Source organism: Phascolarctos cinereus, unplaced genomic scaffold (assembly GCF_003287225.1).
Source record: "Phascolarctos cinereus isolate Bilbo 61053 unplaced genomic scaffold, phaCin_HiC Scaffold_4;HRSCAF=312, whole genome shotgun sequence".
In the NCBI taxonomy this organism is placed as follows: domain Eukaryota; kingdom Metazoa; phylum Chordata; class Mammalia; order Diprotodontia; family Phascolarctidae; genus Phascolarctos; species Phascolarctos cinereus.
In genome coordinates, this window is record NW_027555847.1 from 709,767,221 (window position 1) to 709,793,892 (window position 26,672).

At 50.1% G+C, this 26,672-nt stretch overlaps 1 protein-coding gene across 5 annotated transcripts; it reads left to right on the forward strand.

Annotated features, from left to right (window-relative positions):
* Window positions 1-867: 867 nt before the first annotated feature.
* Window positions 868-23,056, forward strand: MLEC (malectin). 5 transcript variants are annotated; one of them, XM_021007940.2, is made up of 5 exons: window positions 868-981; window positions 13,946-14,124; window positions 15,156-15,332; window positions 15,420-15,477; window positions 17,215-23,056. In XM_021007940.2, exons 2-5 carry the CDS (start codon window positions 13,960-13,962, stop codon window positions 17,442-17,444), a joined length of 630 nt encoding a protein of 209 aa, XP_020863599.1. In that variant the 5' UTR covers window positions 868-981; window positions 13,946-13,959; the 3' UTR covers window positions 17,445-23,056. The 5 variants fall into 5 exon arrangements, with proteins under 5 accessions (XP_020863599.1, XP_020863598.1, XP_020863600.1 ...); XM_021007939.2 differs by lacking the exon at window positions 868-981 and adding an exon at window positions 5,505-5,600; XM_021007941.2 differs by lacking the exon at window positions 868-981 and adding an exon at window positions 5,683-5,746.
* The last annotated feature ends 3,616 nt before the right edge of the window (window positions 23,057-26,672 follow it).

A 26,672-nucleotide genomic window follows, 5' to 3' on the forward strand; every position in this document is an offset into this window, starting at 1 on the left:
AAAGACCTTGAATTGGGAATCTGGAGCCCTGGTTGGCTTAGTCCAGGTCCTTTATCAGCCTAGTATCACCTTGTCCTCAGTTTTCCTCAAAGCTCATCTCAGAAACCACCTTCCAATCCCCACAGGTGTTGGTCTCCTCTTGGCGGGAAGGAACAAATCCGATCTTTGGCAACTCCAACACCCCAAGGTTAACAACTCTTCCCCAAAGCACCAAATATCCAGTCCTTATCACTCAACCTTCTTATTCAAAAAAGTAGATGAGTAGCCTCACCCTACCGCTGCTGGTAATGTTGCCCTAAGGCTGTGTAAAACCCTAAGAACGAACTTCCTTTGAAGTTTTGCTTTCCACTTGGCAATAGCCCATTAGCTGACAATAATTAACGCTTTTATATCCTGTTCTGGCCTCTTTATTTACTGACCTTCAGTCAAAGGGACGAAGGTGGAAGGGAGGATCTTCAGACCTCTGGGTGTACCACAGACCTGTTTATCTTTAATTTTATTTTTTAGGAACATAAATTATATGAATTGTTTAGTAATATGAATTAACAGCTGTGGAGAATAGAGAGAGGAGAGGCTGGAGGCATAGAGATCAGTTTGGAGAGTATTCAGGCGAGAGGCGGTTAGAACCTGAACCAAGGTGTGTGATGGACATGAAATTGACGTGCTAGCCGAGTGGATAGGAGAAGTGACCGAGGGCAAAGCCCCCAAGGAGGACTCCAAGGCTGTGAACTTGGATGACGGCGCCCTTGGTAGGAACAAGGAAGTTTGGAAGATGGAGTGGGTTTCAATGAGAGGCTGAGTTCCTTTTTGGATTGGAAAGTCCTGGCTGACCTTCCCTATTCTAAGGGCCCTTCCTGCTCTGACGACCGAGCCTCTGATGGCTTTTCCAGTTCTGACATTCTGTAGTTTATGACTCTGAAAAGGTTCCTGAGGCAGCTGGCAAGCGAGAAGACCGGGGTGGAGGAGCAAACAAGAGAGGAGGTAAGTGGGGAGGAGGAGGAGCCAGATTGGAAACTTCAAGGGTGAGTCCAGGAGGGAGGGAGGGGAGAGTGCTGCTCATCCCCTATTCTGGGGCACCCCTCCCCACTTTGAGGTCCTACTCCCTACCTCTGGGCAGGGAGCTGAGTAGGATAACTCCCTCTTTCGTTGCATTTAAGGCTTAGGGAGCACTTTCCTCTCAGTTGTTTTGGAGGCAGTACCCGTATTTTACAAAAGAGAAGACTGAGTCCCAGAAGGGGTGACTGGTCAAGGATCACATGTGAATGAGTAAGTGCTAATTAAGTATACTGTATGCTATGGACTGTTCTAAGCAGTGGGACCAAAAATACAAAAGCAAAGACAGTTCCTGCGCTCCAGGAGCTTGTACTTGAATAGGGGGAAAAACACATTGTTTGTCTTCTGATTTATAGATATGCATGGGAATATATCTATATATACAGAGTGCATGTCTGTAGACAGATATACAGGATGTGTATCTGATGGGGTTGGGATCTGTGCCCCAGAAAGAAAAAACCCTAGACTTTCCCACTTGGCCAAATCTCTAGTGTTCCCTGAGGCTATTATCCCATCAACTGGCCTTTCATTGTGGCTACACCCAACCTCCCCTACCTCCCTATGTAAGGCCCCTGGCCATTTCCCACCCTTAATCCTAGCTAGGCTCCATTCTCCCTTGGCCATGAGCTCCAGGTCCCAGAAGTTCTGTTCACCCCAGTTTACTGGCCACTCCTAGGTCCCTCCCACAGTCTTTCTGTATATAAGGTCCACCTTGTTTCCATTAAGATGCTCTGATTCTTATAATCTAGCCACTGCTTACTCATGTTCGGACTCCTTAAAAGTCTGCCCAATATGATGGATGTTCTAATAAATCTTGTCTTTGACTGAAAGAAGGCTTGGGTTGAATTCTTTCGGGCAGGACCCCCCGTGATTTTGGGGTTCCAGCACCCCTGAATCCCTAAACCGCATCATATCTATAAGTCTCTCTTATTCTCCTTCCCTCCCTCCCTCCCTTTCTCCTCTTTCTTTCCTTCTGTTTCTCTCTTCCTCCTCTCTGTTCTTTTCTGCCTATCTCTTCTCTCTCTCCCTCTCTCTCCTCTTTCTATCCCCATCTTGTTCTCTCTCCTTCCTCTCTATTTCCTGTCTCTCCTCTCTCTCCATCCCTATCTCTCTCTCCCTTTCTCTCTTCTCTCTGCCTCTCTCTTTTGCTCTATTCCTCTTTCTCTCTATCCCTATCTCCCTCTCTCCTCTTTCTATCCCTCTCTCTCCATCCTCCTCTATCTCTCTGTCCTTCTATCCCTTTCTCTCTCTCCTCTCTTTCTCTTTTTCCTTCTCTCTCTCCTCTCTGTCCCTTTCTCTCTCTCTCTTGTCTTTCTCCCTTTCTCTCTCTTCTCTGTCTCTCTCTCTCTCTCTTTCTCTCTCTTCTGTTTCTCCTCTGTCTCTTTCTCTCTATCCCTCTCTGTCTCTCCCTCTTTTTCTCTATCCCTCTCTGTTTCTGTCTCTCCAGGGTGTTCTACAAGTCTTAGTACAGTTTTAAGCTATTAAAATCACTTAATGGGATCAGTGACACCTTTAGCTTGGGGATTTCCTTCTATCCACACGGATCTATGATTTAGCAGCTAAGTTTTAAGAGGCTGCCAAAGGCACATGGGAAGTAATTTACTCCACTAGGAATTACAAAGATAGCAAATGTCAGAGGTGGGATTCAAACCCAGTTTTCCAGTTTTTCCTAACCCCAAGCCCAATGCTACCCACTAAACCAGTTGTTATTATTTAGTTGTCTGACTCTTCATGACCCCATGGGCCATACTATCCATAGAGTTTTCTTGGCAGAGGTACTAGAGTGATTTGCCATTTTCTTCTCCAGTGGATTAAAGCAAACAGAGGTCAAGTGACTTGTCCAAGATCACACAGCTACTAAATGTCTCAGGCCAAATTTGAACTCAGGTCTTTCTGACTCCAGGCCTAGTGCTCTATTCACTAAGCCATCTAGCTGCCCCTACTAAGACAGGTAGGTAGCCTCACATAAACCTTAAAACATCATAAAAATGTGAGAAGTTATTGTTAGCCCAGTGCATTTGAGGGGAAGGATGAATAGCAGTGGAGGGGGGTATTACTGGGTTATATGGCTAGAACCAGATGGGGTCACAGGGGCAGAGGGAAACAATGAAGAGTCCAGAATTTGGAGTTAAAGGACTGGGTTCAAATCCCAACTATTTCCTTGCTGTGTGACCTTGGATAAGTAACTTCAACTCTGCCTCAATTTCCATATCTGTAAAATGAAGGGTTAAGATGCATTGCAAATGTCCCTTGCAGCTCTAGATTCTAGGCTCTTACAGCATCCTATGATAAAGTGGGCAAGGCCTATAGGATGTGGATGCTAAAAGAAAGGGCCTTTAGAACACAGACAGTCAAGAGCCAGTCTGTGGCCAATGACAGTCAGCCTGGCTGCTTCAGCCTCCCTGGGCAGCCTGATTCCTATCTACTTCCTCCCTCTCTGCAGCCAAACACACCTATTTGCTGCTCCCCATTCAGGACATTCTATCTCCAGGCCTTTACAAAGAATGTTCTTCTCCCTTCTTCCTTGACTGGTTGAAGCCTCCTAGCTCCCTTCAAAGCAAGGCTCATTAAAAAAAAAAATTGATGACTATTTCAATATAATTGGCCTCCTTTGTAATCCTATGCATTTTGTCAGTCAGCCAACTAGCATATATTAAGCACCTACTTGTGCCAGTCACTGTGCAAAGTGCTGGGGACACAAAGAAAGGCAAAATTAAATTAATTAATTATTAAATTAGATTTAATTAATTAATTAAAAACAAAACCAAACGTCAAATTCAGAGAGGGTCCATGGGCTTCACTAGACTGCCAGAGAGTTCCAGGACATGGGTGGTTAAGAAGCCCTGCCTTGAGACTTAGTTCAAATGCCAGCTCCTGCTGGAGGCCTTTCCTGATCCCCTCCAAGGCTGGTGACCTCCCCCTTCAAAAAAATCACTTTGCATTTACTTTGGATATTCCTGTGTTTCCTGATCTGTGAACACATGGTGTCCCTTAGGGACGGTCTTTCTGGTAAGGAGGCTTGTGGGATAAACCATTGAACTCAGAATCATGAAAATCTGAGTTCTATTTTTGCTTCAGGGGATTACTAGCTTCTGTCACCCTAGACAAGGCACTTAACCACAATTTTCTCATCTTGTAAACTGTGAATAACAATAGCGTCTTCCCCATTGGATTGTTGTGAGAGCAAAGGAGATAGTGTGCAAAGTGCTTTGCTGAGCCCTGTCCGACTCTGTGACCCCACTTGGGGTTTTCTCGGCAGAGATACTGGAGTGGCTTGCCATTTCCTTCTCCAGCTCATTTTACACATGAGGAAACCGAGGCAAGTGGGGTGAAGTGACTTGTCCAGGACACACAGTTGGTATCTGGGGTCAAATTAAACTTGGGTATTCCTGACTCCAGGCCCATCTGAGCTATTCACTGCCCCACCTACCTGCCCCTAAACCACATATGTAGATGTGAGTTATTACGTGCCATCCTTAGGGTCTGGCAGTAGGAGACAGATTCTTAAGGACTGATTGAAAGGGTCCTTAGAATAGGGAACATGAGAGGTGAGACTGTCAGGTGGAGAAGGATCTTATAATGTAGAATGTCATAACTGAGAAGGTAACTTAGAACAGGGGGCTGTAAGAGCTGGGAGTTTAGAATGTAGACTGTCTGAGCTAGGAGGTAACCCAGAACAGGCAATGTCAGAGGGAGGAGGGGGCTGAGAACAGGGAATGTCAGAGCAGGGAGGGTTTTAGGACAGGGAATGTCAGCCACGGGGGATCATCTCCAATTTTATGTTTGTACACAGTTGTTTGCGTGTTTTCTCTTGTACTGGACTATGAGCTGGAAATGTTTTTGCCCCTCTTTGTAACTACAGCGCATTAGGGCAGTGCTTGGCACACAGCTGGCACTTAATAAATGCCCGTTGCCTTGACCTCAGCACGGGGTGCTTCGGCTGAGGGTGGGAGGGCATCCACCCTTCCCTTGGCCCAGGGAGGTGAAGCCGCAGGCCCAAGGTCACACAGGCCCAGGGGAGCCTCCCTCTCGTTACTTCGTGACTTCGGACCCATCACTGGCCTCCCAGGGAGCAAGAGCGGTGGGGGGGGGGGAAGGGGAGAGGTCTGCTCAGGAAGGCGCCCTGGAGGCTCGGGTGGGTCTCGGAACCTTCTAACACCAGCAGCCTCCTTTGGGGAAACTGACTCCGCCCCCCCCTCGGGAAGAAGGAGGGGGTCGCGAGGGGAGGGGGGGACCTGTTACCAGGGCAACGCAGTGGCTGGGCCTCCCTCTCTCCCTCCCCGGTCCAGCCACGCGTTTCCGCCGCGCTGGACCTCTCTGATTGGGCGGCTGTCAGCCGGTACCAAATCGACGCTCCCGCCCTCGTGGGGACCGGATGCTCTGAGCGCCCGCGTGCCCGCCCCCTTTCATTCATTCCCGCCACCAGCGCTTAATCGGCTCCCACAACGCTCCGAGCCGTGGGCGGGGACTGGGAACCCCGGCTCCCTCACCCCTCCCCAGCCAGGGTCCCGGCCGTCTGTGGTTGAGGGGAAAGCTGCCTCCCTCAGGTAGTTTCTCCGGAGGAGAGGAACGGTGGCCCGCTTGGCCCATGCCGGGAAATTCCCGCGCCGGCTGGACACCCCCAGTCACATCCCCTTAGGAGGCTGACGTCCCTGGAGGTGGGAGGCCGGGAGCCCACTCGTCGGCATCCGGGGTGAGGGGGGTAATGGAAAGGGGGGAAGGCAACCGGAAGTGCTGGCGACGTGTCCGCGTGCCCCCCCCTCCCGGTCGCTCAGCCCTCCCTCCTCCTTTCTTCCATTGGGCGGCGGGCTCTCCTCCGAGGGCGCCCCGGCCGCCTCTTCCGCATCCCCTCCCCAACCGCTCCAACCGAACTCCCTCCCCGCGCGTTCCCCCCAGCGCCTAGCGGTTGGGCTGGCGCCCGGAGCCGGCCACGCCCCCCGCCCGCGCCGCAGCCAATGGGGCGGCCGCTCCCGGCGGGGGCCGTGGGTAATTAATGAGCGTCGGGCGCCGATTGGCTGCCGGCGGCGGCCGGGGCCGGACTCGGTTGTGCCTGAGGTGGAGGTAGGAGCCTGAGACCGAGACGGAGGCGAGCGGGGGAGCGAGCGGGGGAGCGAGCGAGCGCGACATGTCCCGGGCGGCCGTGGCCCTGGCGGCGGGCGGAGCCGGGCGCTGCTGAGGAGCCGAGCCCCTTGCGGCGGGAGGAGCCCGGCCGGGGCCGCCCGCGATGCTGCTGGGCGCCGGGGCCGGGGCGGGGGCGGCGCTGCTGCCGCCGCTGCCTCTGCTGCTGCTGCCGCTGCTGCTGACGACGGCGCTGCCCCCGCTGCCCCTGCTGCCCCTGCTCCTGCTGGGCCTCGGCGGCGCCGTCCCCGAGGCGGCCGCGGCTGCGGGGCTCGGGTTGCCCGAGAGCGTCATCTGGGCCATCAACGCGGGCGGCGAGGCGCATGTGGACGTGCACGGGATCCACTTCCGCAAGGACCCTCTGGAGGGCCGGGTGGGCCGAGGTGAGGCTGCCGGTCTGGCCGCGCCGCCACGTGCGCCCCGCCCCCGGGCCTCAGTTTCTCCGGCTGGAGAGGGAGCCCTTAAAGCCCCCAACAGCTGTGTGATCTCGGGCCGCCGGGCCTCAGTTTCTCCTCCTGTAAGAGGAGGGGGCTGCCTCAGGTGGGCCTTGAGGTCCCTTCTGTGTGACGTTGGGCCCCTCCAGCCTGGATCAGAGCCCCTTCCAGCTTTAAAGTCCGGGATCCCTTAGCCCTCCTTGGAGACCGAGGCAGAGCGGGCACCCCCGACGTCCGGGGTGTGGGGTGTGGGGGCATGCTCAGGCTTGGATTTTGGGGCCAGGAGGGGCACGCTGGGGTCCTTGGCAAACCATTTAGAGCCCTAGGTCATCCCCCAATTTTACAGTTGGAAGAAACTGAGGCTCGGAGAGAAGAGAGTTGCATATGGTAGCACAAGGTTGTCAAAATGGCAGACTCCGGTCCCGGGGGCCGGGGGCCAGCCGTGGGGCTCGCCAGTAAGCTTGTGGTTGCAGTGTATTTCTGGCCCCTAATAACCGACTAACTGGGGTGCCCTTTTGCGGCCCAGATCTAGGCCTCCTGGGCCTGGGGTGGGGGAGCCTCTCAGCTCTGCTGAGGTGCCCAGAGCTGCCTCAGTTTTACTCTGGATGGGACCCTCTCCCAGCTGGAGTCTGGGGTCGGAGCCTGGGCTCCTGGGGTTGGCCCTTGGCAGCTGAGTGCTCAGGCCTCTTTTTGAGTTGAGGAAGTTTGATAAACGTGAGTGAACCTGAGACAGGATGACAGCCACTCTTGGGAATGGGGAGATTTTCTGTTAACCCATCAAGTGTAACTGGCTCCACAGAGCAGAGTGTGCCAGACTCCTTCTTTCTGTGGGCTTGGGAAGTTCCGTGAGATTCAAGTTGTACCACGAGGGCAAAGGGTGCCAGACTGGCAATAGGCCTCTTTCAGAGGGCCCGAGCCGCCCTTCTTTGGGCTTCTAAGTTAAGTGGGGTGTCTGGTATCTGTTCCACCACCAGGTGGGCAGACACTTCACTACCTGTCTGGGTGGCCAGATGTAGGGCTCTGGAAAGTTTGGCCTGCTGTTTTCTTTCATTCAGGCAAGCTTGTCCTAACAGCCTCTGGTTCCTGTAGTACATGCATGCGACGAAGAAGCTGAAGTGGGCTTCGGGGCCGGAGCCCTACTTGGTCTGTCTGTGTGTTAGATCCACCCTTCTTCCTCTCCTGGGGGTAGGAACCACCCTGGAGGAATCAAAAAGCCCTTGGCAGACCTTGTCTCCTGAGATAACTGCTGGATAAGACCATGTTTTAGATTGCACAGCTCTTTGCTAGAAGATGTTGACACCTGAGTGGTTTAGTTCGTTCAGCCTAGAGAAACTAAAGACATGGGCCATTAATGGAAAAACTAATTGGCTGGGACCACACAGAACCAGCCCCCCCTGGTGTCCCTGTAGTCAGTTGTTACAGGCTACCCTGGTGGAAAGATTCTGCCTCTAATTTGCAGGTGCTCTTCCAGCTGGCTTTTTATTGAAGCTAGCAGCAGATGCAATTGGACTGTCTGACCCTGTTCTCAGTCCCAAGGAGTTCTCAACCCTTGGCTTTTGGGGACCGGAATTGTTGATGGAAGAGAAAGCCTGGCACTAAGTTATTGGCTCATGTTGGAAGTCTTTCACAGGAAGTTGGCTATTGTAGATTGCCATTAGACAAGGCCTGCAGAGATCCGTGTACACTGAATTGCCACTCCAGACTTTGGTCCCACCATGACAACTCCTGGCTTGGGGGCCACCCCTTTTGGCTGCTTTCCCAGCCTCCATAAGCTATAGTCTTAAGTGGGGGAGTAGGAGAGTGTTTTGCTGGGAGCCACATTCCTTAACCTGTGTCTTCAGAGAAAGCATCTACCCAGTGGATCAGGAAAACAGCATTTTTAATTCTTTTTCTGGCCACTGGGTTGGGAATTGAGGCTTCAGGCCTCCTTACAGGAGGATGTCCAGTCCCTTTCTTTCCTGAGGCCCTTGAAGCTAGGCCATTGTTTACTTTTTGTTCCTTTTCTCCCTCCCTTCCCCTCCCAAACGTGTTGGCAGCCCTTCTTGGAAGTCGAGGGCAGCGCCAGGTGTTGAGAGAGTTAGTCTGCTGAAGCAGAAAGAAGAATGGGCCAGGGTGCAGGACACCTGGGTTTTCTCTAACGCTGGCCAAGTCCTAAGCTTCTTTACCTTCCATCTACTCTGGCTGAATCAGAATGTATCTGGTGGCTCCTCCTCTAGACTTGGGCTCTTTGAGGCCAGGGACCAGGTTTGCCTTGCTTTGTATTCTCAGCCCTTAGCACAATGCCTGACACAGAGGAGGTGCTTCACAAATGGCTTGTTGATTGATAAGTTTCCCTATCTGTAAAAATTTTTTTGGTTGTTTAGTCATGTCTGAATTTTGGTGACCCATTTGGGTGACCTCGTTTGGGGTTTTCTTGGCAAAGATAGTAGAGTGGTTTGCCATTTCCTTCTCCAGCTCATTTTGCAGATGAGGAAACTGAGGCAAACAAGGTGAAGTGACTTGCCCAGGGTCACTCAGCTAGTAAGTGTCTAAGGCTGGATTTGAATTCAGGTCTTCCTGACTCCAGGCCTTCGCCACCTAGTTGCCTCTCCGTAAAACTGGCAAAATAACGCATTTGCCTTAGTTCCACTGAGAGAATCACTTGAAAGAAACTCTGTATGAAAGAGCTTTTTAAATTGTAATTGGGAGACCTTGCCTTAGCCTGCCCTGACCCATTAGATGTATCGTGGAAGCTGTTGAATAAAAGCTTTGTTACTTACTTCCCATTTGATATCGTGTCTGACTCCCTCTGAAGAAAATGGCAGCTCCCCTCAAATAGCACCTTAAGGTTTGCGAAGAGCTTTCTCCACAGCAACCCTGTGGGGTAGACTGTATGGCAATTATCCTCATCCCCATTTTAGAGATGAGAAAGTTGAAACTCAGATTTGGCTCACCATCACATAGGTCTTTGACCTTCAGGCCTAGGGCACTATCCCCTAAGCCAGGCTGCCCCTCTCTTCGTTGGAGTTTCTTTCTGTATCAGTCCAAGCAGCATTTGGCTTCCAAGGAACTAGCAGGATGTTATTAATTCTCTACTGGCCCAGTAAAATATAAGCTCTCCTCCACCACTTAATGTCGTATCTTACAAATATACGTATTTAACGAATGTCTTGTTGAGTTCCTAGTTCCTCCTAGAGGGATCTGCATCCCCCAGTGCTCCAAGCAGAAGTAGGGGTTTTTGGCTCTGACAGTGGCTGGTTGGCCCCCAACACCATGGCTCTGGAAATTTCCCGAAACATTCCTCCTCATCATTTGCCCTCCCCCACCAGCAGCCCCTCCTCCATACACCCCGACAGGCCACCTGACACAGACAGTGATTTTGCAATGTTCACCTTGGGATTCTAGCCCAAGGCTCCTTGACTTTCACTGTGAGCTCTATTTAGGAGAGGGTTGGTGTATTTGGACTAAGGAACAAGGATCAGACTTTGCTCTTTGTGGGGTGGCTGTTCCCGATTAGCAGTATGACCATGGACAAGGCCCTTCCCCTTTCTAAATCTCAATTTCATCCATTATAGTTGATGTAATAGCTTTTGATCAATCAGAGATATTCATCTTTTTCAGTAGTGGGTCGCCTGGTTAATGATTATAACTACTAATTGATCTGAGCCTGCTACCAGCTAGGACTAGCTTGCCTAGTGGTAACAGCAGGTAGATGGTTAGGCCTTTCCAAGCTGCTAGTTTGTGTGCGTTAGCCAAGTTAATAAAATAACCTTTTGTTAAAAGGCCTATCCAGAGGGCTGCATCCCACCAGCATGTTGGAAGCCCTGAGACCAACTGGACTGTTCTAATTCTGAGGTTCTGTGAAGCCTACTAAAAATTCCCCTCTGTTCCACCCCTCCAATCCAAAAGAGACGAAAACAGATCTCTTTGCCTGGTGACCTTTTAACTTGAACTTCAGTGACATAGGCCAGATGCCCATGGAGATGCCAGCTACTTGGCAGTCTGGGCCTGTATAAGATCACTGGCCCCTTGGGTCAGTCTGCTGGCAGTCATTAAGTCCCTTCTACGTGCCAGGCATTGTGCTAAGCACTGGAGATACAAACAAAAGCAAAACAAGGTCCTGCCACCACACCTTCAGTCTCAAGAGGGGAATAACGTGCAAAGAACCAGGGACCCCCAAGACATAAATGGGATAAAATGGAGGTAGACCCCCAAGGTTGGCACAAAGGCTGGCCAGGGATCCCCATCAACTGCAGGGGAGGAACTGCTACCACTCCAGTTTGCTTAACTAGATTTGGTACTGAGCCTTTTTCTGGGGCTCTCCATGTGAGCTCTTCAGAATGACTGACCTCTCTGTGCTGGTCCCCACTGAGCTTTGCTTTCAGGCCTTCTCACTAGGTTTAAAAACATTCCCTGTCTTGCTGGAGAAGCTTCCTTCAGTGTTGATAAAGAAGGTTGAGGAGTTTAATGGAAGCCAGTTCTAAAGTTAGACGGAGAAGAGGGAGAGAGCCCCGGAAAGAGGTTTCAAGGATACTGATTGGAGTCAGAGAGCCTGGATTTGAAGTCCAGTTCTGCCACGTACTAGCTTCATGACACTGGACAAGCCATATCACCAACCTGAACCTCAGTTTCTGACTATGTAAAATGAAATTGTAGATGTTTTTTAAGGTCCCTTTTAACAGGGTTATATTCACCACTGATCCTGGCTGCCTTGGTCTTTTGGGGTATACATTTCTAGAAGGTGTGATGCCCTATAGCTGTATATAGCACCCACTTTCTATAGGGACAATTGTCAGCCCTGAGGGTAGGAGAGAGACTTAAAAAAAAAAGTAGCCTGGGGACCACTCATCCTTGTCTAGGAACCCTGGAAGACCTAGACCAGTGAGTCCTTCTGGCCCCCTCCCTTTCCCTTGGCTGTTAAGGCTGTATTACGCCCACATCAGCAGTATGCTGACCACACTACTCACTGTACTTAGTTGGGGGGCGGAGGGAAGAGCAGCTCCTTTTGCTGCTCTGTCTTTCCTGGCTTTGTACAGATCAAACCTCTCATGTGGCCAATCCCCTGAGAAAGTCACTTGGGTTATTTTGGGGGGGAAATATTCTAAAAGGCAATTCCAGGATTGGGTTTGGGTGTGTATCTAAGTCTGACTTTGTTCGCTGTGCAGCTTTGCCACAGATTACATTTCTTTTTCCACTCTTAATATGAAAAAGATCACCACAGACCAGTCCTTTTCTATACATGCTAATAAATGAAAGCTGGCGAAAGCTCTGAACTTGGAGGGGCTGTTTAAGGGAGGGAGCTGCAGCGATGTTGGAAGATAATTGGCAGAATCTTGGTTTCTTTAAGTTTTGTGCATCAGGGCATGGGTCGCTTTTCCTCCCCCCTCTGATCTTTGAAGGAAAGCTGGCTGCCCCATCAGACTCTTAGTCTCAGAGTGTTAACTCAGCCTTCTTTGTGGAAGTGGGTTTTGTTTTGGTTTTTGGAGGTGGGTTTTTGTTTGAGCAGAATTGGGGGGAAAGTAGGTAATATTTACTGATTTTCCTGAGGGCTCTTAACTTCTTGTTGCCGGTGCTTTGGGTGGGCTGGCTGGCAGAAAATCTGAGAGAGCTTCCATTCTTCCCCCACTGGGTTTTTCTGACTCTCTCTTACCCTTGTTGTCCCCCCTGGGTGTGGGGGAGGAGGCAGCTAGAAGGAAAGTCCCTAGGAGTATACCTTGAATGGTCTGAATTCTGCTCATTGTATTTCCTGTTGAAGCTTTTGAAGGCAGACACAAAATTTTACACTGAGTGGGGTGGAGGCATCTAATCGAACAAGTCAGCACTATGTTAGAGGTTTGGATCATTTATGGGACTAGAGGGTATGAAGGTGCCCAGAAGCAGGCATTTCTTAGGTGCCCAGCGCTGCTGCAAGTAGTGAGAAGCTCCCGCCCTCAAGTGTGCCTTGTGCTAGGCCACGTTCTAACTAATTTTCTCCGGGGGGAGGTGAGGGGGAGTATAGCATATTTACAGACAAGTAAATGTGCAGCGATTTGGGTGCACCAACACCCAGAATAACCTGGAAAGACCTGCCGGAGGAGATGAGCCTTGGTCTGAGCTGTTGAAAGGATCTCAGAATTGGAGTAGCTGATTCCAGGAGTTAACAAGAAGCCTTCTCTAAGGAAAGGGGACCTTGGAAGAAGGTCGACGTTTAGGTGTCTAGATTTGATGTGCAGACACAGATAAGTCTCCCAAACTAAATGTGAGATGGGAAGGAGCCATCTTTGAAACGGAACAGGTCACCCCAGGGACCTCAGCCATGGTGATTCTCCACCCCCACCCTCCACCCCTTTTGGTTGGTGAAACCATTTGTGTGACTGTCTATTGCTAACTGACCCTCTCTGTGTGTGGCCTAAGCCTTGGGCTTGGCCTTTTGACCGAGTCCAAGTTTTACAGAACAAATCCTTTTATTAAGGGGATTTGTTCCAGGAAGTTTGGATTCAGTTAAAGGGCAGAACTTGAGGACCTAGAGGGCCACATGTGGCCTCAGGGCTGTAGGTTGCTCACCCTTAGCCTAGGCCCTAGGCAATTCCCAGGCCATAGGGGGTAGGTAAAGTATTGATCTGGGGGTACTTTATCAATTGAGGTATCTGAAGTAGTAGATTGTGTGTGTGTGTGTGTGTGTGTGTGTATTTTCAGTCCAAAAGTTTAGTGAGAGCTTTGGCCACTCATAAACTTTTATAAAAAAGAGCAATTTACAACCATTTCTTAGGGCCCAAACTCAGTTTACCCATGTTGGTGCCTTTTAATGGAAATTGAGGAAACCAGTTGAGAAAACTAGCATTTTCTCTGTATCTCCAGCAGTTTTGGCCTGCTCTCCCAACATGTTTGTTTTAGACTGGACTTTTTTTGGATGCTAAAGAACATTGTCTTGGTTCAGTCGCCTTTTGTCTGTCTGCTGTAGAGTCCCCTGCTGTCTCCCTTGTTTTGCAAGGTTTCTCTGAAGCTGGCCCTCCCGGGAGATGGGCAGCTGCAGGCAGGGTAGTACCCTCTTTTAATAATGAGTTTGTGTTTGTTCAGAAACCACTGTTTGTTGGCCTAAAGCTATATAAGAAGAGGTGCTTTTGTGGACCTTCTTTTAACACACAAATTTTTCCCAAGCTCTGGTGTAGCTATAGGGCTTAGTGGGATAGATGGTGTCAGGTTTCCAGAATGGTATGGAGAACAGGTAGCAGCTGCCTTCTTTCTAGCCTGAACCAGGTGTGGCTGGGGTGACCGGCTCTACCACCACCACCACCACCACCACCACTACCACCTCAAGGCTGCTTTGGCAACTTGCCCCGTTCTGGTCTAATGTGGCCCTGGTCCTGTGCTTTTCTCCTTAGCCTCAGACTATGGGATGAAGCTGCCCATCCTTCGTGCCAACCCTGAAGACCAGATCCTCTATCAGACGGAGCGCTATAATGAGGAGACCTTTGGCTATGAGGTCCCCATCAAAGAGGAGGGGGACTATGTGCTGGTGTTGAAGTTTGCTGAGGTCTATTTTGCACAATCCCAACAGAAGGTGAGGTGCAGCCAGGCTTCTGAGGCATCTTACATTTTGACCTGTGTGTCATGGGGCCTTAGGTCAAAAAGTCCAGCCTCTCCTGGGGGGGAGCGGATGAATGTTGAAGAAGCAGCCATTCTCACCCCCACCCCCCCTAAGATGTGTCTCTGGGGTGCTGTGCTGGAGTGAGTGGCCAAGACATCTTTCTCCTAACTCTCTGGCCACGGGCCAGCCTGGGCAAAATATCATGTGCTTCCTTTGTCTCAGCTATCTTTCTAAACCTCATTTTTTCCTCTGGCTCTGCTGGTAGATTTACCTCTCTCTGACGCTGATATTGTGTTGGCTTAAATGGCCTGTTCCACGAGTCTGGTAGAACCTCTTGGCTACCAGTGGGCGGTGAGGAAGGGGGTGCCATATTGAAGGGGGCTCCTTAAATTTCCCCAGCACAAGGGCTTGAGCCATCTGGAGGCTCTAACTGATTTTACGGCTGAAGCTCTGTCTAGCCCTCTCCAACAGGAGTGGCGAACCTGTGACCTTACAGCCACATGTGGCCTTCTAGGTCCTTAAGTGCATCCTTTTGACTGAATCCAAATTTTACGGTCCTGTAACGGAACCTTTTAGTTCCCATGAACTAGTAGTTCTGACCTTTATACGAATTATCATCTTCCCCCCACAGCACACCCACCATGTGCCTGCAACTCCTCAGTCCCCTGCCTCTCTGCATTTCTTTGTGCCTGAAATGGACTTACTCCCCAGTAACTTCTGCCTCAGAGAATCTGTACCTTCCCTAAAACTCGGCTTGGATGCTTCCTGTCATAGGAAGCCCCTTCTGATCCTCCCAGCTATTAGTGCTCCCCTTCTCAAATCATCTTGTGTTTACACATCTGCATTTGCATCAGATCTCCCTAGTAGAATATGAGGTCGTTGAGGGCAGGGGCTCTTCTAAAAACAATTTTAGTTTTATCTCCCAAATGCCTAGCTGCACCTTGTCCAAATTGGGAAGGTGACTGATGGTTACTGAATTGAACTTTCCCTTTCTGACCCTGAAGGTGTTTGATGTGCGCTTGAATGGTCACGTGGTCGTGAAGGATCTGGACATCTTTGACCGAGTTGGTCACAGCACAGCTCATGATGAAATCATCCCCATTAGCATCAAAAAGGGAAAGCTGAGTGTCCAGGGGGAAGTGTCCACCTTCACCGGGAAGCTACACATCGAGTTTGTCAAGGTGACCCCTTCTGTCTTCTGGCGGGGAGGGTGCTGGGGAATGCAGGGTTCCTGTGTCAGCCTGACAGGTTTTTTCCCCATCTTGTAGGGGTACTATGACAATCCCAAAGTCTGTGCACTATATATCATGGCTGGGACCATAGATGGTGAGTAATATTTTTATTGTCATTTAGTGGTGTTTTGGGCATGGGTACCAGGTACTTGGTGATGGCTGGGGGTAAGGAGGGGGCCAGTCACTTGGCATAGTCTGACAGGAAGCAAAATTCAGAGAATCAGTACCTTAACTACATAGTGGGATCATAGACTTGGAATTGGAAGAGACTTTGGAGATGAGTACAGGCCCCTCCTTTTGTAGCTGAGGAAAGCAAGCTCCCTCCAGGAGAATGTGGATCCTGGTGGCCACAGTCACCTGGGGAGTCGGTGGCAGATTCCCAAGGCTCTGCCATCCTCGATTGTACCAAACCCCAAGGCTCAGCCACAGGCCCAGGCACTTGAATCATGGCGGCGGTAGAGGATGGGCTGGGCCAGGCCCAGTCAGTCTAAATCTTCTGGCCTTCTAAGTGGAAGGCAAAGTATTTCCTTCCCTTACTATCCGTTAAGCTCATTGTCAGATCCCAGAAAATCTACTCTTGGGAAAACTATAGTGCTTCCTTCCTGACTATCTCATACACAACCTTCTTCCTTTGCTGATCTCCCCAGGGCCCGAGGTACCAGCACATGAAAGGGCTCTGACTTGGAGAGCCATGTGATATCGCCCTCCGAGTGTCATGCACCATGGTGCTTCCCCATTTACTAGCTTTTTTTTAGGGACGACATAGTGGGAGGCCCGTCTAACCAGCCTGCATCTATTAGAATATGTATTGGAGCCTTCTGTTAAGTAGAAGTTGCTGACATGGCGTAGCTGAGCTTGGAAGGAAGGTCTTGGCATCTATCAAACCTTCTCAGTGTCCTTGGCATCCGGCCGTGGGCATATTTTCCCTCTTGGGGCTCTGAGGTTATCACAGCTGCCGGTTTCCCAGGCTGCCTTCACAGAGGGGCTTGTGTCTCAGTTGTTGGCACCAGTCAGTCACTCTCCCCCTGCCCCTTACCCTTTCCACTTCAATACACCATCCAACTTGTTCCTGTCTGGTATTGTCAATGTTGAAGGACCTGAGAGGACAAAAAGGAATCTTTTCTGTTCCCCAAAGTCCTGGCATGGCTGCACGTCTTCTAAGAGGGTGAATCAAATTTCTTGCCAGGGGAAAAAGTCAAGCTAATGTCTATAAAGAGTTGTGTAGACATTGAACCTGTAAGGAAAGAGGGTGCTCAGAATACAGGGGCTCAGCTGTTTGTTAAAGCCATCCTCTGAAGGGCAGGAAGGCACCTGCCGAGCCAGTGTGATCCACTAGGAGAAAGACCTTTGGATCCAGACCTGGCTCCTTTTTGTTACCTGGGGTTTGGGGCAAGCCTGCCTGGGCTCAGTTTGTGTGTAAAATGAGGAGGTGGGTCATGGTGATCTCTAAAGTGAAAAGGGATTTGGGACCATGGGAAGCAGGAAGGGAGAGTTGAGAATGCTAAGGAATATGTATCAGGTCATTGTCCACACCCAGGCTGTAAGTGTTCTCAGGTCTTGGTGGGAGAAGTGAGGAAGGAAGGAGGATATTGGAGCCTTCCGTGAAGGGTGTTACCTCTACTAGCTCCTTCGCTTGCTCGGGATGGCAGGAACCAGCAAAGATTTCTGTGCTTTGGGGCATCCGGCTAGCCAGCTTAAAAGAATCCTCACCCAGCTGGCCACAGGAGGTTGGTCCATAAGAGAGCTGGGCCTCCTGGTGCCCTGTGTCCCAGTTGGCGCTGGGGGCACATTCTTTACTGTGCATATCAGTCATACTTCTCTCTGTCCTCAGAGGTGCCAAAGCTGCAGCCTCACCCAGGCCTGGAGAAGAAGGAGGAGGAGGAAGAGGAGGAAGAGTACGAAGAAGGTTCCAGCACCAAAAGGCAGTCTAATAAGAACCGGGTCCAGTCGGGCCCCCGAACTCCCAACCCCTACGCCTCGGACAACAGCAGCCTCATGTTTCCCATCCTGGTGGCCTTCGGGGTCTTCATCCCGACCCTCTTCTGCCTCTGTCGGCTGTGAGAACACAGGGCCGTTCTGAGGGTGGGGAGAAGGGAGGAGGAATGAGACCAAACATGGTTGGTTTGGGTTTCCTGTTTTTCACAATTTATTAACAAAAAATTTTTTAAAGAGGCAGAATGAGGAGAGAATGGATTTGCCCAGCCCAGCCCAGCCCAGGCCTCATTTCACTCCCCTCGCTTTCTTCATGGCTGCATCCAGTGGCTGCCTTCCTCTCCAGGGTACTTGGGGTGAAATTGGACCCTTCTCGTCTAAGGAGCTAGAGGCTGATCCCTGGGGACTCTGATCTGTGTCCCTTGGGAAAGGGCTTGGGCCCAGAGCACAAATACTGTTTCCTTTTAAGATGGAATATTAGGAGAACCAGGGATAGGAAATGGATTACCTGAGAGAGACCATGGTTGGGAATGAACCAGGGTCTGAAAAGCCTTGTTCAGAAGGCCTGGGCTGAAGGAGGTTGGACATAGAATCCAGGGGGAGGGCAAGTCTTGGCCTAACTTTGTGTTTAAAAAGGAGGGAAGGCCTTGTTGGCTGGTCTCCAAATGAAAGTTCTGTCTTAAAATGTGTGAACCACAAGGTGGGCCTCCTTGACCAGTGAGGGAGCTGGTCTTGGTCTGGGAACCAGAGCAGCAGCTTTACCTCCTGTCCTGAAACTGCCTTTTGGCTTTTGTCACCATGAAATACATTTTGCTTTTAGTGCCTGTTGGGGACTTGACTTTGCTTTCCCTTTTTTCCCCTTTAAGCTACTCACTTGAAATTCCTTTCCCTCTCTGCCTCTTTTGAGGCCACGGGAGCCTGGGGACTTTTCTTCTGGTACTCGTTGGAATGGCGCTTTTAAGGACTCATGGTGGCCACATAGGACTTAGCTTGCCTGCAAGCACATCTGGACTTGGAATTGAAGATGGTTTGTGTTGTCCAGTAGAATGAGAGCACTCAGGGTGAGACCTTGGCCCTGCTCCAAGACTCGCACTCGGGTCCAGCCAGGTCTCCCGGTGGTGGAATCGTCCTCCTCCTCCTCCTAGGAGCAGTGGTCCCTTGGTCTCTGTGCGTGTTCTTCTCCCTAGATTACGAGGCTGTTTGGCACTCACTACCTACCGCAGGGGTGTGTCGTGTGGTTCTGTACCCAAGGGCTAGCACTGTTCCACCAATTACTTCCTGATAATTGACCTAGAATTGCCCCCAAGATACTTAACTGCTTTTGATCTGACTCGGGCTTTTGCTGCAGAGTCACTGGGGCTTCTGATGCATTTGCTGGTTCTCCCCTCGGTCCTCAGTCTCATCTGCCCCCTGCCCTGCCTGACAGCAATAATTTGGCCATCCTAGGGGGCGGGGGCTGGAAGCCTTCCGATGCACAGGAGTCCTGGAGGCCACCTAGTCCATCTCTCTATTCAGATTTTACTTCCTCTGCAGTGTTCCCATCTCTGGGAATTAAAATACCTTTGTTGGATTTCCCTCACTAACAGTTGTCCTCACCTCAGTTAAGGTAGCCTGAGGCAGGGCTCAGCTGGGCTTGGGGAGGATGGGGGAGGGACATGGGATCTGCTGGCACCTTAGAGCACCAGGCCCTGTCCCTCAGCAGTGTAGAAATTCCAGCTTGGCTTCTGCAGGTTTTTTGTTCTCTTTTTAGAGCTAAGGAGCACATTGAAGACTGAGTCCCCCTCGAGTGCCAGCCTTGTGCCTGATGTGCAATCATCCCCTTGGCCTTCTGGAGCCAATATGGTGTCCCCAGCTGATGTCACTCAGGCAGCAGAGCTGACAGTGGTCAGAGGCTCCAATGGCCGGACACTCGTGGGCCTTCATCTTTTAACAGAACCTTTGACTCTGGTCACTTGAATTGCTCATCCAAGTCCTCCAGGAGTGGACCAGATCCCAACTGCCCTGTGCTATCAGCTCCTCCCTCTGGGTCAGGGCCACCAACAACCTTGGGCTGTTTCTAACCGGCAGGGAGAATGTGGAGAGGAGACCTATAGACTTGCATTTGGCCTCGTTTTGTTCTTTGAGCAGCAAGATTTCCTTTTCTCCCCCCAAGAGAGGGAAACCTTGACTCTCTGCCCTTTTTGCGGTGACCAAGAGCTTTAGATAGCAATCCTGAGTCCTGCGACCATTTTATGATGGTACCCCCAAGGAGCTTTCCTTCTGTCTTGGTTCCTAGGCTGGCCCTTTCTCCTTGAGCTGGGCAGGGGGGAATTTTCCTTTATAGCTGTGCTCAAAGGAAGGAACACCTTTCCATGATCTAACAAGTCTGAAGGGGAAGGAAGGGAACAGGAAACAATGTGGGGGGGATGAGGGGGGAGGAATCCCCTTGGGCCTGACTAGTTCCACAGGCAGGAGTTCCCCCCTTTGCCCGCACCTGGCTATAGCTGGGCCAGAAAGCTTTCTCCTTCTCCAAGGCCAGTGGCCTGCTATACCCTAATAGACATAGGTACATGACATTTTTGCTTAGGGGATGGGGGCTCTTTATTATTATTTTTTATTTTTGTATTGTGTGAATTAGAAAGTACACTATTGTTGGGCTGGTGCCTCCTGCCATTGGTTCCCACCTCACACTTTGATCGAGTGCTGGAACTGAGTGATGGCTCCCAGCTGTCCTGAGGCAGCAGTCCAGGAGAGGCCTGAGGCTGTCATCTCCTGGGGCCGCGTTTTATCCCTAAACTCCTCCCTTCTGCTCCTAAGGCGGGAGAGCCTCCAGCCAGGGTGCACAGCTGGGGTGCGGCTCCTCCCGCCCAGCGCTTCTGTTTGCCCTCTGCCCTGGCATAGTTGCTTGGCAGAGCCAAGGCCAGTCACCTGGCTCTAGTGGGATGGGTAGGGGTGGGGCATGGATCGATGGCCCTGTCTGGGAGGGAGAACAGGAGGAAGAGATATCAGATTCTGCTCTAGGCTTCAGGCAGGCTAAACTAAAGCCCCATGTCAGAGGAATATATATATATATATATATATATATATATATATATATATGGCAAATGTTTCCTTGAGCCAGTCAGGGCAGCTGCATTTTAAAAAAAATGTTTTCCCATGGTCCTGATGTCAGGAAGAAAGCTGCATTGTGGGGGCCCTGATTTGACATTCTGGTGGCTTGAAAGACAATTGTCTTTGCTTGTTTTTCCTTAAATTGCTATTGGCCAATGTCATTGGGATTGGTGTTGAATGTTCATAATTAGTAAATACCCCTCAGTTTAAGAGTCTCCAGTCTTGTGCTCTTGTCTCCATCACTTACCCAGGGGATAGGGGTTTGTCTGAGGGGCTGCTAGGAGCTTGGCTTTGGTTTGGGGCCTGTGAGGCCAGATCAAACCTGTCTTGCATTACCTTATGCTCCCCCCTTCTTCCTCTGGGCGACACCTGGGAGCTGTTGTTAGATCTTTGATTTTTTTTTTAAATTTCAGTTTGATATTCGATGTTTTTGGAGAAGCTTCTGTTTTAAGGAATTTCTCCTTTCCTTCTTGCTTCAGTCCATCACCTGGGAAGTCCTGGTGTCTCAAAATCTCAGCCAAACTTCAGAAGCACTGGCAGTATTTTCAGTTGCCCAGCTCTTATATAAATTTTCCTCAAAAGCTACTCACCTTGAAGAGTCCAGGGAAGGAATTCGCAGGTTTTTTGTCCTCCTTAGGGAAGAGGCAGAGTCAGTCCCTGGGGGACTGGGGAGGGTCCCAGTCAGCACAGTGCCTTTCTTAATCTCTTTTCTCTCTAACTGTCTCTCTGACCTTTTGTTTTGTTTTGTTTTATTTTTAAACCAGTTTTGAACCTTGGTAATGCTCTCTCTAGATTGAGGTCTGGGCCAGGGGCTATCCCTTCCTGCATGCCCCTACTGCACCCTATTCCCCTGTAATAAAAAGGTCTGTTTGATGTGAGAAAGATGTCCAGTTGAGTCGTGGTGCCTTGGTGCCTGGATGTCATAAGTAGCGAGGCTGCCATCTTCAGCTTTCCTTTGCCAAGATTCAGAGGGACTTAGGAAGGAGAACTTTCAAGTGTGAAAAAAAAAATCCCAGTTCTTTGGTGAAGATCCAGTGATAGGAGTAGCCTCCCCCTTCCTGGAAAGCCAGCTGAAGGGGAGATGTGGCCCTGTTGGCCTTTTGAGGCCACATTGACCCTGCCTGGGAGCTGACTGGAATGTGAAAAATGGAAATGTTTCCATCCTCCTATGGAAGGATGTGAGTAAGGATCAGGAGCCTCAGTAAAAGAGGAGTCATTTGTCCTTCCTTGTCAGCCTTCTCTGGAACAGGAGGCTCAGACCAGGAGTTCTTCTTTGTCATAGGCGGGCCACAGCAGGAAGCTTTTTTCAGTGGGGCAAGGGATGTGGCTTTACCCCCTTCTGTGACTTGGCTACCTTCCCATTGTCTCCTAGCTGCCCTTTAGCCAGGTTTAATGGCCAAGCTGAGTTGCAGCTAGGGAACCAGAGGGCAGTTGAATTGGCAGAAACACAGCAGGGATGGATTTTACACTTGGTGTTGGGACAAGCAATTCTGGTCCTTGACTGGTGACAGGTGATGGTCAGGGGGCTGTCCTTAGGGGTCCCTCTGCTCCCAAGCATCTTGTGAGAAAGATGCTTGCCAGCATCCTTACACAGCTGTCACCCCTTGGACCCATGAGTGGCTTCTCTCCTTTGGGGTTTCAAGTTCAAATGCTTCCCTTCCAGGAAGGCCAAGCTGCTTAGTCATTAGCAGGCTGGAGTGGGGAGACCATACATGTGAGTAGAGCAGCTTGTCTGGCAGGGGTCTGTGGTCCCAAGGCGAAATCAATGTTCAGGGAGCCTTGGGTCCTTCCTTCCTAACTCGCCCTTTTCCCTAGTGTGCTTATGATCTGGGGAATGAAAAGAGATTGGACCCTGGATCCATTTCTCCCTTTGTAGACTTCGGGGTTTTGGCACTCTTGCCTACTGTGAGCCAGCCAGGAGTGGCTTTTTCCCAGCTTGAGCTAAGGGCCGACTTCACCTGCAGTTCTTGGCCTGTTTAGGAAATGGAGTGGTGGCTCTCTGGAACTGGCCTGGGCTGCCCCGTTCTGGGCACGTAAGTCCCCAAAGAAGTGTCAGGGTCTCAGCAACCCTTGTTATTCCCTTTGGACCTCCAGCCCTAACCCCCCTCCCCCCAGCTGGGCCCCACTACATCGGGGTTTGCAGCCCCAACACGGGCAGTGGTAGTGAGCAGCACAATGGGATGGGATGGAGGGTTACAAACCCTAGTGGACTGGCTGGGGGGAAGGGTTCTTTTCCTTCTGAGTTGTTTCCATCTGTCCTAACTTTCTTTCCTTCCCCTGCCCCCAAATCAGGATGTTTTTCACTGTCCATTGCTTTGTGTTTTAATAAACAATTTGCAGTGATATTTTGTGTTGGGATTGAATTTGGGCCTGGCCAGGGATTGGGGAGCCTCAAGGGCTAGCTAGCTGCTTTAGGTTGGCAAATCAGGCTTTAGTTTTGGAGGCGCCTGAAGGTTTTGAATGGGCTAGGGATCTTCATGTAGCGCTCTCTCTCTCTCTCTCTCTCTCTCTCTCTCTCTCTCTCTCTCTCTCTCTCTTTCTCTAAAATTTTTATTTCCAGGATGTTTGGTTGAGGAAATATTCTGTAATACCCTGCCTGGCAGTTTTAACCAGCAGCGTGTTCAAGAAAAATAAACAAAATTATATTGTCACCAGTGTCCAGCTTTGCCTTTTTTCCCCCTTCTTTTGAGGTTTATTCACAAAGGGGTACTTGTCCATGAAGGATGAACAACAGTTCAATTCAACAAACATTTATTAAGCAACTAATATATGTATACCAGGATTCTAGTCATAGGGATTACAAAGATAGAGAATTGGAAAGATAGGACAGTATAGTGATTAAAATAATTTTGAGAGATAGTTTCATTGTATTAATAAGGCCAGCATGTTATTGATAAAAGTATTGTCATTTGACTGTCTCTCTTAGACCAAAGACAGTCATGCTGGCTGCCTCAGGACTTATGTGTTCTTTTAGAAGAGGAGTGGCCATTGACTCTGGTTAACACCGTGGGAGGTGGGCTATATTAAATGAGAGATTGAGAGTGACATCACGTCATATTACCCTTGGACTCTTGTAGGCACTACTTAGACATTCGTATGAAGCATATTTTCCAATTAGTCATGGTGTAAAGAACATTAGAGCTAATGGGAGGAACCATGAGAATGAAGCAATAAGACAAAACAACAAAGGAAAAGGAGAGCGAAGAGCATGCTTCGATCTGTGTTCAGACTCCACGGTTATTTCTCTGGATGTGGACAGCAGTTTCCATTGTGAGTGTTTTGGAGATGTCTTAGATTCTTGCATTGCTGAGAAGGGCAAAGTCTGTCAAGGTCAGTCATCGCACATTGTGGCTGTTACTGTGTACAACGTTCTCCTGGTTCTGCTCACTTCACTCAGCATCAGTCCATACAAGTCTTTCCAGGTTTTTCTGAAGTCTGCCTGCTCATCATTTCTTATAGCACAATAGTATTCCATTACATTCATATACCACAATTTGTTCATCAGTTTTGCTTTTTAAGGTATACCATGTAGTCTTGTGACAGTAACAGCTCAGGTGAGCCCTATGAGGTATAGGGGGTGCAAGTATTAACCCCACTTTACAGTTGTACAGATTGAGACTCAAGTCCAATGACCTTGATCACTTACAGATCAGCCCCAGATGTGAAGTTGGGCTTCCCCTGACCTAAAGTCCAGGGCTTTTCTTTTACATCACATTGGCTGCATCCCCAGTGAGCTTTCTGCCTCTGCAAGGCTTTGAAGTGGTATGGAAAGAGTCTGGAATCTGGGTTTGTTGAGGTTTGGGGTGCTCGGACCCCAAAATAGTGACATGTGGGTCCTACCTGAATGAATTTGACCCAAGCCTTTTAACCAAAGACAAGGTTTATTTAAGATCGGCCATATTGAACAGACTCTTAAGGAATCTGAATGTGTGATGCTAATATTGACAAGCAGGCTAGATTAAATCTCAGCACTAATGGAGACAAGATGGATACAGCAAGACTGTGGGAGGTATCTAGTAGTTTGGAGGTGAATGCTTGAACCAAGAGAATGGGGTCTAGATGGGATCAAGGGTTGGAAGGGAGGTAATAGACAATGAAGGGCTGGGCTAGGTTAAGGCTAACAGAATTGGGAGTAGAAAGGCCCTTTGAGGGGATTATAGCCTCAGAGACTTACTTGATTAAGTAGGAAAATTCAAGGAGGGAGTTTCCAGAGCCTGTACCTTCTCATCCCCCCCAAAAAATGAGACCCAAATTCTTTTGGGGTAAGGGGCAAAGGTCTTGGCTTGGGCCCATAACCTGTCAGGTTGAGGGGGCAGGATCTGGCCTGGGGAACTTTGTATCTCTGGTCCCTGGCAGTGTAGTAGGTGCATCAGTTTTAAAGTGAGCCTCTCTGGCCCAGTTTTTTGTCAGCAGAATTAAAATGTGGGGATCAGACCAGATGACTCTTCCACGTTAAATTCGATATTCCTGGAAAATCTCTGCTAGGCCCTTTCTAGCCTCTCCAGCTAGCATATTTTGTCTGACTCTGATGGGTCAGAAGTACTGGCACTCCCTGGTCTACAAGTCTCAAACCAGGCTCTGTTCATTTTGTCCCTCGCCAGGCCCAGCTCTGGCAGCAGGTTCTGAAAGCCAATAGTTTTTTTTCTTTCTGTGTAACCTGGAGGCTCGAAGGGTACAAAGTATTTCTAGGGAAATAAAGCTGAGGTTCCCCTCATGTGCGAGGTGCTTATTCCCCAGAGCCAGAGTCTTTTGGCTGTCCTTGGCCCCAGGGATTGTGGAGAGTAAGAAGAGGACAGTCCAGAGAGGAGCCTTCTCAGCTAACGGGAATTGTTGCCTACCTCAGGATCAGATGGGACAGAAACCAGAGCTGCAAAAAAGGAAAAATCTGAAGGCGTGTTCTGGTTGAAACGGCCATAGGGAGCTTTTGGGCCCAGTGCCTGCCTAGGGCTGGGTCCACACTAGGCTGTATGTAGATCCTAATCTTGCTGCAAAGGAAATTGGGTTCCCGGTTTGGGTAAGACTGCTTATCTCGAGTGGGGACAATTTTCAAGGACACATTACCTCACCCCACTTGGGCTGCAGTGAAGGAAGCTTGCCTTTTGCAGTGTTAGGTTTCTAGGGACAATGGGGAAGAAAACAAGGCACTGGGGGGGGGGGCTGGGGTGGGGAAAGCCATGGATTTCATGTCAGTGGACCTGGGTTCAAATCCCAAGTCTTTCATGTGACCTGTAGTAAGTCATTTTCCTTTTCTGGGCCTTCGTTTCCTGTCTGTAAAATGAGGGCGATGGGTCTGGAGACTAGAACTCAAAGGCCAGCTAGCCAAAGAAGGAGAAACAGGCCAGGCAAGGATTTGGCTAAGGGCCTCGAGCTGGAATTTGAACCCGGGTCCTCTGACTTGAGAGCCAGCACAGGAAGGGGCCGGAGGAATCTAGTCGGGGAGTTCATGTGCTTAGGACTAGGCTCCCTTCACGCTCTGTGCCAGCCCAAGGTCATGAGAACGAGCATCAAGTTGCTGGGGCCTGTTTTTTATTTTTGGCTCGAACCGCCTTGTCTCCTCCAGGCCTGGGCTAGCCAGTCCTCTCCTGGGACCCTTCCTGATTCCACACCATGTGGCTGTTGCTTCCTCAGGGCCGCTGCAGGGACAGTCTGTGTTTCCTGTTCACATCGGCCTAGGTCCTTTCCCCATTGCCCCTTTCTGTTCTCAAGGCACGAAGATGCATGACTTCAGCCCACCGTTTTACTGGTCCTTACTGACCGTTACCCCCCTTCAGGGGAGTACCCACGGAGGTTTAGACCCCCATTACATGGAGTGTCACTCTCCCTGGCTTCAAGTCTCAGCTAAGGTTCACCCTTCCCAGGTCTTCCTAATTGTGCTGCCCTTCCCTCTGAGAATAAGATCCCCAGTTTGTCCTGTCTGCCTTGTTTGTCCACAGTTATTTGCACATCTTCCCTCTCCCCCTAGATTGTGAGTTTCTTGAGCGCAGGGGCTGTCTTTTGCCTTTCTTTGACCCCAGCACTCAGCACAGTGCCTGGCACATAGTAAACAGGCACTTAGTAAATGCTCGTTGGTTCTGGTGCTGACCCTGGTGTTGTGGGAATGACTAGCCCTTTGGCCAAGGCCCTTCCAAGGAAATGGAGCTGGCCAGTTACTTACAACAGGGCTGCTTCGGTGGTAGTGTGAAGGAAGAAACTGCTGGTGTGCTGGGCTAGCAGGGCAAAAAAAACAAACGGCCTTTGGGAGCTGTCCCGTCCTTGAGCTCTGCTCCC

Coding starts and splice junctions, on each gene's coding strand:
- MLEC (XM_021007937.2), top strand. CDS start 6,278: ATGCTGCTGGGCGCCGGGGCCGGGGCGGGGGCGGCGCTGCTGCCGCCG. Junction 14,125..15,155: donor TTGCACAATCCCAACAGAAG/GTGAGGTGCAGC, acceptor CTGACCCTGAAG/GTGTTTGATGTGCGCTTGAA. Junction 15,478..17,214: donor CATGGCTGGGACCATAGATG/GTGAGTAATATT, acceptor CTCTGTCCTCAG/AGGTGCCAAAGCTGCAGCCT.